The sequence below is a fragment of the Phocoena sinus genome, chromosome 17 (assembly GCF_008692025.1).
Source record: "Phocoena sinus isolate mPhoSin1 chromosome 17, mPhoSin1.pri, whole genome shotgun sequence".
Taxonomy (NCBI): domain Eukaryota; kingdom Metazoa; phylum Chordata; class Mammalia; order Artiodactyla; family Phocoenidae; genus Phocoena; species Phocoena sinus.
In genome coordinates, this window is record NC_045779.1 from 43,567,947 (window position 1) to 43,578,618 (window position 10,672).

At 41.1% G+C, this 10,672-nt stretch overlaps 1 protein-coding gene across 3 annotated transcripts; it reads right to left on the minus strand.

Annotated features, from left to right (window-relative positions):
- Positions 1–290: 290 nt before the first annotated feature.
- LOC116742758 (cytochrome c oxidase subunit 6C) lies at positions 291–9,719 on the minus strand. 3 transcript variants are annotated; one of them, XR_004346565.1, is made up of 5 exons: positions 9,620–9,719; positions 8,408–8,542; positions 7,314–7,442; positions 1,421–1,457; positions 291–421 (listed from the first exon to the last, which is right to left on the minus strand). XR_004346565.1 is itself a non-coding variant. In XM_032610629.1 (4 exons), the coding sequence occupies exons 2-3, from the start codon at positions 8,519–8,521 to the stop codon at positions 7,329–7,331; spliced, it is 228 nt and encodes a 75-aa protein (XP_032466520.1). In that variant the 5' UTR covers positions 8,522–8,542; positions 9,620–9,719; the 3' UTR covers positions 291–421; positions 7,314–7,328. The 3 variants fall into 3 exon arrangements, 2 of the variants coding, with proteins under 2 accessions (XP_032466520.1, XP_032466521.1); XM_032610629.1 differs by lacking the exon at positions 1,421–1,457; XM_032610630.1 differs by lacking the exons at positions 1,421–1,457; positions 9,620–9,719 and adding an exon at positions 9,141–9,159.
- Positions 9,720–10,672: the final 953 nt, after the last annotated feature.

Consider the following 10,672-nt stretch of genomic DNA (forward strand, 5'->3'; position numbering starts at 1 on the left):
AATGAAGTCCAAAGACGTTTTATTGGAAAGGCAAGTCTCTGTTCCTTTCAAGAGCCCACAGTATAGTAGTCATGTAGGCTCATGCAGACCCCTTAAACCCATGGGCCCAGGCAGTTACCTCAGTGAAATGGACAAAATGTGAGGAATCAAAAATGTCCTAAAACAATGAAAATTTTAAAAAATATTGAAATCAGGTTATCGTCATAAGATTCATAAAGTTAAAAATCCCTGACCAATTCTAATGCAAGTACCCTGAACTGTAAGTATCAGCAAGAGTAACTGCACAAAAATTTAGTGTCCACAGTATTTGTTAATCGTTTATTTATCATGAGAAACTATTCCTCAGCCCAGATATTAGTAGTTCATAGTGCAGGAACACAGGTAAGTGACAAACTTCCATGGAACTCAACCCAAAGAAATTCTGTGGAGAAAAACAGAGTGGCCAAGTTAATGACAATCGTTCTTAATACCTCACCACCCTGGAAAACCCCTGAGGTCTACTGCTACCAGTGGAAGCCACACTTTGATCACTCACCCTTAGCCCAGCAGCAGCCCTGTTCAGGCTGCCTGGGCTCCAGGTCCATTCTCCCCCATGCTCCCTAACCTCCCTGACCAGCCTCTTTTCCATTTGGGACATTCACACCTTACTTTGGGGTTTTTGCTTTCATTTACCAAATTCTGCTTTTTTTCTTCAAGTCCACCCCACTCTGTTCCCTTCTCATACCTGTACTGTTCTTAAAAACCAGTAGCCCATCTGTTCTAAACATTTCTATTCCTATCTCCAAATCTGTTCCTTTTTCTTACTGTTTTTTAAACAATCAATTTCTTGTAAGTAAAAGGTAAAAAAAAATATTTTAAAAAATCAGCCTGTTAACATCTGATTATGAAATGCGTACCCACTGTGGAAGTTTTGAAAATCTCAAAGGTACAAGAAAACAGCAATGTTAAGATTCCACACACAACCACTAATATTTTCTTGATCTTTTTACCTTCAGCCTTTTTTTCTGTGCACTCTTTATTTAACATAGATCACCCTTTACAAAATACATTCTTAGTTTTCTATTCTACTAATTTCTGTTACTTTGTGATTACCAATTCTAAGGGACATAATAGTCCATGATATGAATGTCATAAATTCCTTATCAATTTTCCAACCACTGGGAATAAAGTTGTTTTTCTACTATTATGTATTATATATATTAAACTGTGGCATATATCTATCTGTGACTCAGATACCTCTTTAATATAAACTATAGAAATGGAATGTAATAGAATTGAATCTTATATTAAGCAAAAGTTATTCATAGTCAAAATTATCCTTAAATCTTTTAGAAAACTGATCTGAGTCCAGTACAGCAGGTCTCCCCCACACCCCAGATCTTGGGAAAGATCACACACACACACTCTCACACATACATACATATGGCAGTTGGAATGCTCCTTCAGGAACAGTCTGCCTGAAAAAAAAATAGCACATTCACATTCCCCTTGTCACAGCAAACTCACACTGGGGTGGTAGACAGGATCTTTAACTCTACTTGAATTGTTCTACCTTACTATTTTGTTGAGCTTGAATGAAGTTAAACACATGAATTACAAGATTCCATAGTACAAATAGTTTCATCAGGTACTGGACACATGCTTTCAAATCAATTTAACAGATGACCTTTCATCAGCACACAAGCCAGTCCTCTTCTAGACACAGAACCGTAATCACACTGTCCATAAGGCAGTGGACCTTAACCACCCAAACCAGAATCTCTTGAAAGCCACCATGTCACCTATGGACATCCAAATAACAAACTATAAAAAGTGTCCAAAACTTGTTTTTTAAAGCACTTCTAAAAATGTGATTTTCCTGATGCCAATCTAGCAGTAATAGCACAACATGCAAAATGATTCTGAACATAAAATTAACTTCATGTCAGCAAGATGGTGCAATAACAAAGCTCCATACCCCTACTCCCTAGGAGAAAAAGCAAAGACACATGGACCAAAGTGTCTTTGTGAGAACTGCAAAAATCAATTAAGCTGCAACAACCAAGCAAACACCTAAATATGAAAAAGCTGCACTCAAAATGGCAGGAAATGTCATGCACTTTTTTCTCACCCTTGCCCCACCCCCTTCTCAGTGCAGGAGTGTGGTCAGGAGGAAAGTGACCAATTCCTGACTCCTCCTTCAGGGCAGAAGAAAAAGAGAAGACCCTGCATGCAATGTTCTAGTTTATTTGAGGGCTTCCCAAGGGACTGCTTCTATCTTTATCTCAGAGCACTGATGAGAATGGTGACAGAGTTTAACTGACTTATGAGACACCACCAAAAAGACCAACCTATGTACTCTGAAAGCGCGAGAAGGGGCAGAGAGTTTATTTGAAGAAATAATGGCCAAAACCTTCCCAAATTTGAGGAAAGAAATGGATATATAAATACAAGATGTTACTGGAAGTCAGATGAACCCAAAGAGACCCAACACCAAGACACAGTATAATCCAACTGTCAAAAACCAAAGACAATGGATCTTGGAAGCACCAAGAAAAAAATGATTCATTGCCTACGAGGGAGCCTCTGTAAGATTATCAGTGGATTTCTCAGGAGAAACCTTGCAGGTCACAAGGATGTCAGATGGTAAATACAAAGTGCTCACACACACACACACACACAAATTACCAACCAAGAATACTATAACCAGCAAAAATGTCCTTCAAAAATCAGGAAGAAAATTAAGACATTCCTAGATTTTAAAAAAAACCTAAAAGATAAGGAGTTCATTACTACTAGATCTGCAATGAGAGTTCTTCAAGTTGCAACAAAATTACACTAGACAGGGACTTCCCTGGTGGCGCAGTGGTTAAGAATCCGCCTGCCAATGCAGGGGACGCGAGTTGGATCCCTGGTCCGGGAAGATCCCACATGCTGTGGACTAACTAAGCCCGTGCACCACAACTACTGAGCCTGCGCTCTAGAGCCCACAAGCCACAACTACTTAAGCCCATGTGCCTAAAGCCCGTGCTCCACAACAAGAGAAGCCACTGCAATGAGAAGCCCGCGCACTGCAACACGAAGAGTAGCTCCCCCTCACCGCCACTAGAGAAAGCACATGCGCAGCAACAAAGACCCAACACAGCCAAAAATAAATAATAAATAAATAAATTACACTAGGCAGTAACTCAAAAGCCATGTGGAAATATAAAGTTCACTGGCGAAGGCAAATATATGAATAAATATAAAAGCCAGTGTTGTAACTGTTTCATATCCCCACTTTTAATTTTGTAGGATTTAGAGACAAAAGCTCTAAAAAAAAGAAATCTATGTTAATGGGTACACAATATCTAAAAATACAATTTGTGGCATTAGTAACAAAGTAGGGGAGCAGAGTTGTAAAAGAGAATTTTTGTATGTGATTGAAATAAGTTGTTACCACTTCAAAATAGATTATAACAATAGGTTGGTTTAAACTCCCCAAAAGTCAGAGATCTGAGGAATGGATACAAAACAAGGTCCAACTATGAGCTGTCTACAAGAGATTCACTTTAGATCCAAGGACACACATAGTTTAATAGCTAAGGATGGAAAATGATTCCATACAAACAGCAATCAAGAGAGCACGAGTGGCTATATACCATTAGCAGACAAAACAGACTTTAAGTCAAAAAATGTTACAAAGACAAAGGACATTATATAATCATTCACCAAGAAGACAGATTATAAATATCAATATATATGCACCAAACATCAGAGCTTTGAAATATATGAAGCAAATATGAAGCAAATGCTAACAGAAGTGAAGGGAGAAATAGACAGATCTACAGTAATAGTGGGTGACTTAAAATACTTTCAATAATGGCTATAAGAACCAGACAGAAGATCATTAAGAAAATGAGTGGACTTGAACACTACAGACCAATCAGATCTAAGAGACAAATACAGAACATTCTACCTAACATGAGAATACACATTTTTTTCTCAAGTGCATATGGATTAATTTCCATGTTAGGCCATAAAACCAGACAATAGATTTTAAAATACTGAAGTCACATAAAGTATCTTTTCTGGTCACAAAAGATGAAACTAGAAATTTATACCAGAAGGAAAATAGAAAAATCCACAAATATGTTGAAATTAAACATACCCTCCAACAACCAGTGGGTCAAAGTGGATATCAGAAAAGAAATTTAGGACCTCCCTGGTGGTGCAGTGGTTAAGAATCTACCTGCCAATGCAGGGGACACAGGTTTGATCCCTGGTCCAGGAAGATCCCACATGCCGTGGAGCAACTAAGCCCATGCAGCACAACTACTGAGCCCGTGCTCTAGAGCCTGTGAACCACAACTACTGAGCCCATGTGCTCTAGGATCCACATGCCACAACTACTGAGCCCACGTGCTGCAACTACTGAAGCCCACGCACTTAGAGCCCATGCTCTGCAACGAGAAGCCACCGCAATGAGAAGCCCGCGCAGCGCAACAAAGAGTAGCCCCCACTCACCACAAATAGAGAAAGCCCACGCGCAGCAAAAAAGACCCAATGCAGCCAAAAAATAAAGAATAAAGAAATTTAAAAAGAAGATCAAGTCAACAAGCTAAGTTTACACCTTAAAAAGGTAGAAAAAGGGGCTTCCCTGGTGGCGCTGTGGTTGAGAGTCCGCCTGCCGATGCAGGGGACACAGGTTCGTGCCCCGGTCCAGGAAGATCCCACATGCCACGGAGCAGCTGGGCCCGTGAGCCGTGGCCACTGAGCCTGCGCGCCTGGAGCCTGTGCTCCGCAACGGGAGAGGCCGCAACAGTGAGAGGCCCACATACCGCAAAAAAAAAAAAAGGTAGAAAAAGAAAAGCAAGCTAAATGAAAGCTAGCAGGAAATAAAGATTAAACAAAACAGGGAACAGAAAAACACTAGAGATACATCCAAAAAATCAAAAGAGCTGGTTATTTGCAAAGATCAACCAATATAACAAACCTTTAGTCAGACTAAGAAAAAAGAAGACTCAACTAAAAACAGAAATTAAAGAAGGGACATTATGTCACCAAATTACGTCACCCACATGAAATGGAATAATTCCTATAAACACACAACCTACCAAGAAATAAGAAACAGATTAACAGACTTATAACTAAATAAGGAGATTAAATCAGCAATCAATAACCTCCCAACAAAGAAAAGCCCAGGATCAGATGGCTTCACAGGAAAATTCTACCAAACACCTAAAGAGTTAACACCAATCCTCCTCAAGCTCTTCCAAAAAACTGAAGGGGGGTGGGGGCGGAACATTTCCAAATTCACTCTATGTATTTTTTGTTTTCTATATATTTATATTAAGACATCTTAAACATTTCTGTATGATGGAGAGACTGCCCCCCACCATGTTTTCCTGATCCTCTCACATGTCTCTTGTGGCCACATCTGACTCACTAACTCATTTAGGAATATAAAACATTCTATAAGACCAACATTACCCTGATATCAAAGTCAGACAAATATAACACAAGAAACTAGAGAGTAATATCCCAAATACAGATGCAAAAATCCTTCATAAAATACTAGCAAACAATTCAGCAGCTCATTAAAAGGATTACACACCATGACCAAGGATGATTCAACATATGAAAATATACCACAGAGCCACATGATCATCTCAACTAATTCAGAAAACGCATCTGAAAAATTCAATACCTTTTCATGATTTAAAAAAATTCAAATAAAGAACAGAAACTACCTCAATAAAGGTGATACATGAGAAACCCAGAGCTAATATAGTCAATAGTGAAAAGCTTCTCCAGGGCTTCCCTGGTGGCGCAGTGGTTGAGAGTCTGCCTGACGATGCAGGGGACACGGGTTCGTGCCCCGGTCCGGGAAGATCCCACATGCCGCAGAGCAGCTAGGCCCGTGAGCAATGGCCGCTGAGCCTGGCCCGCGTAATGCAAAAAAAAAAAAAAAAAGCTTCTCCAAGGTCAGAAAAAAAAACCAACAAGGATGCCCATTCTTACCCCTTCTCTTCAACATAGTACTGGAAGTCCTAGTCAGAGCAATTAGGGAAGAAAAAGAAATAAAAGACATCCAAATTGGAAAGGAAGAAGTAAAACTATCTCTGCAGATGACCTGATCTTATATGCAGAAATCCCAAAAAGATTTCACACACACACACAAAAAACTGTTAGAATAAACTTGGCAAAGCTGCAGGATACAAAATCAACGCACGAAATCAGCTGTGTTTCTAATACTAACAATGAATAATCAGAAAAGCAAATTAAGGAAACAATCCCAATTACATTAGCATTAAAAAAAAATACAATTCTCAGGACTACACTTCACCAAGGAGGCAAAAGACTTGTATACTGAAAGATACAAAACATTGCTGAAATTAAAGAAACAAATGGAAAGACATCCTGTGTTCGTGTTCCCTTAACATCATATCCAAAAATTAACAAAATGGATCAAAGACCTAAAGGTAAGAGCTAATAAAACTATAAAACTTTCGCAGAAAATATAATACTTTACAACACTGGATTTGTCAATGATTTCTTAAACATGACACCAAAAGCACAGGCAACAAAAGAAAAATTACATAAATTAGACTCCATCAAAATTTCAAATGTCTGTGCCTCAAAGGACACAACAGACTGAAAAGGCAATCCATAGAATGGGAGAAAATATCTAAATCATATCTGATAAGGAGTTTTAAAAAACAATCCAATTAAAAGTGGGCAAAGGACTTGAATAGACATTTCTCCAGAGAACATACACAAATGGCCAAAAAGCATGGGAAAAGATGCTCAACATCGTTAACCATTAGGGAAAAGCAAACGAAGACCAAAATAAAACACCACCTCACACCCATTTGGATGTCTATCAAAAAACCAGAAAACAAGTGTTCACAAGGATGTGGAGTAATTGGGACCCCTGTGAACAGAAGTTGGTGAAGTGAAAAATGGTGCAGCCATTACGTAAAATTGTATGGCGGTTCCTTAGAAAATTAAAAACAGAACTACCATATGATTTAGCAACTCCACTTCTGAGTATATACTCAAAAAAGTATTAAAGCAGGGTATCAAAGAGATATCTGCACACAAAGCAGCAGCATTATTCACAGTAGTCAAAAGCAATCCAAGTGTCCATTAACATGATTAAACAAAATGTGGTATATAGATAAAACTGACTACTTAGAGGAAAAGAGTTCTGAAGACTGGTTGTACAACAATGTAAATGTACTTGACAATACTGAACTGTACACTTAAAAATAAAGTTAAGACTGTGTATTTTATATATATTGCCACAGTTAAAAAAGATTTTAAACAGTTATTTCAAATAACCATATTACCTTTATATTCCAAAATCACTTTGCACTCTGAAAGATACCAGCCTTCCTCATCTCCTCAAAATCTTTTATGGAATCATAATTTCTGTAGAAATCTGCATATGCCTTCTTTCTTGGTTCAGCCACAGCAAACTAAAAGGTAACATATCACATTTAGGACTTATTTTTTTAATTATTAGAAACAATATCTAAAGACAACATAAATCACCAAGTTTTTGTTCACCTTGAATCCTACTTATCTTGAATCCTATTATTAAGGCCCTTAAAGAGGTAATTAAGTTAAAATGAAGTCTTTAGGGTGGGTCCTAACCCAACATGACTAGCATCCTTAGAAGAGAAGAAAATTCAGACAGGAACAATGCTAACACACAGAGGACCATGTGATGAGAGGGAGAAGACAGGAATACAAAGCCAAGGAGAGAGGCCTCAGAAATCAACCCCACAGCCAACTGTCTTTTTGGCCACGGCGCAGGGCATGCAGGATCTTATTTCCCCAACCAGGGATCGAACCAGTGCCTCCTGCAGTGGAAGCACGGAGTCTCAACCACTGGACTGCCGGGGAAGTCCCCCACAGCTATCTTGATCTTGGATTTTCAGCCTGGAAAAAAAAAATTTTTTCTATTGTGGAAGCCACCCAGTTTGTGGTATTTTGATATGGCAGCCCTAGCAAACCAAGACAGCTTCATTTAAAGATGGAGGACAAGCTACCTGGGGAATAAGATACTTTCCCATCACACTGAGGTGGGTCGAGAAAGGGTAAGAGGAAAGGAGCACATTAAAGACGGAATTTCTTTTAAAGACTCTAGGGACTTCCCTGGCGGTCCAGTGGTTAAGACTTCGCCTTCCAATGCAAGGGGTGCGGGTTCGATCCCTGGTTGGGGAGCTAAGATCCCACATGCCTCGGGGCCAAAAAACCAAAACATAAAACAGAAGCGGTATTGTAACACGCTGAATAAAGAATTTTAAAATGGCCCATGTCAAAAAAAATCTTAAAAAAACAAAAGACTCTATATGCTATCTATGAAAATAAAATACATTTTCAAATTTAAAACACATTTTTGGACCATGAGCACAAAGTAAAAATAAAACATACATACCTTATAGAAAGCTGCAACTCCCAAGGAGACAACGAATGCTCCAACAATATGAAATCGCAGACGCTTGCCCAGAAGGCCACGCATCTGAGGTTTTGTCAAAGAACTGGAAGCCATGGTAGTTTTTCTCCTTGACAGCTAAAATAATAAAAGACAACTCTTAGAACATAAGATACCTAAAGAACTCTTCTGCATAATGCATTTTAGTACTCAGAGAGGCACAGGCAGGACAGTGGACTGACTCCTCTCCCAAACCCTAAGGTCTTTACTGGCTTCGCGATTTCATCTTCTCACACGGTGAACGACCACCCTAAATAAGCAAGATGATCGCAGCCCAACAGTAGTAACCAGGGAACAAGAACGACAAAAACCTCACCCAACTACAGGGAAGATTAGCAGCGGCTCTGGATGGGGAATCACAAGTGCAAACATTCCTAGCATTTACTCTACAAGCTTACTACCAATTCATTTCAGCCTGTGAGACAGCTGTTTTCCCATTTTATTGAGAAAACCGGGCTGCAGGAAGGTTACCGGACTATTTCAAGGTCACGCAATCAAGAACTAACACTCGGGCGGGACCCCAGCAGGTCCCGCAGGGCCCACTTTGTGACCCGGGCCTGAAGGCCGCCGCACGCGGGCCGGCCTCCCGACCTTCGGCGAGCGCGGCCCGGGCAGGGTCGGAAAGGTCGTGGGCGCGCGCAGGGGGCTGCCGGGAGCCCACCCCTGCCCCTCCTACCACAGGCCCGGTGACCCTCCTGCAGCTTTCCAACTCCAATCACAAACGCTGCCACAAAGCTGACGCCCACTAAGGTCCGACGGTGCTCCTTAAGCCTCGGGAACGGATGAGGAAGAAACCACCTTTCCTTTTTGTAGGTAAAGACACTGGGACCAGACAGGTCAAAAGACGCAACCAAGGTCACGCTAAAGGCGGTAAAAAAGCAGCGGCCACCGGGCCCGGGCCGGCTGTCTCAAAAGCCCGGCGGTCCCTCGAGGCCCCCTCAGCAAACCCGGCCCCCGTGAGACCCGCGCCGCCGCCCCGCCTCCCCTAAAAGGCCGCAACGCGGGCCTGCTGGGGTCGACGAGGGCGAGAGGTCCGAGGTTTTCCGCCCCAGAGATGCAGAGTAACGATTTAGCTCCAAGGTAGACCGACAGCAGGCAGCGGGAGGCGGCAAGTACGGGAATCCGAACGAGGGACACAAAACGCCCAAAACTCACCTCAACAACGACGTCCTTGGAGAAATGGACGGCGTTCCAGCAGCGCGCAGGCGCCTAAATAGAGAGAACGGAGCGAGGATCCGGCTACGGTGGCCCAAAGAGTACAAAAGGCCTCCAGCGCACGTCCCGCCGTTCAGAGCTGAAGATAACTTGCGTATTTAGCCTCTTCTCTGTGTAACGTTGGATTCAGGGTTTGAACTTGTGAGTCAGTTTCCTTAGTCAAGTCGAGATATTGATCTTACTCATGCACAGAGTTGATATGAACTTATTGGGGAATTCAAAGATTTTTAATATGTGAATTTTTTTTTTTTTAATGTACCCTACAAATACAGCACAAATCATCCTGGGCATGGATTGCTCCAACTATGTGCACAAACCAACATTTTCATTATGACTATCCTTATGCATCTAGCCACTTGTTTGGGTAAAGAGTGAATAAGACAGCCAAGTTCCGGGAACTCACAGCCCAGCAGATGAGACAGACATAAACTGAGGAACATCAATCCCAAGTAGTAGGCGCTACCGTAGACACGTGACCCTGGTGCTGCAGAAGCAATTACCTGCTTGGAAAAGCTGAGCAAGTTTGGATGGAAGTATTTGTGTGGACTTTTAGTAAAAGACAAGTGTTTTAAAGCAAGGCATGTGGAAGTTTATGGAAAGTAGTGTGTAAAGTAAGGCTCTTGTGCCTTAGGGTTGAGAGACTTGGTTTTTATCGAAATAACCTGGATTTGCACTGCATTATTCAACTCAGCAAGTACTGTGAAAGATTCATAGGATACATGATATTGATTCAACATATATAGGTTGAGCAATTACTAGGTACCAGGCTCTGCTATTAGCAGGGAAGATCATCAAGGAGATCACGGAGTCTTTGTCCTCAACTTGTTAACAGATGGCTCTGGGGAGTGAAACCTTTCAGCCACACAGAAATGGTGCTAATTGAAGGTCAATGTGGACTTGTACCTCAACAACACTTTTTTTCAGACTTCTTATTGTTGTCGAAGACAAGTTCGTGTGCCTGAGAAATGGTGAGACCAAACAAACTGAGATGTC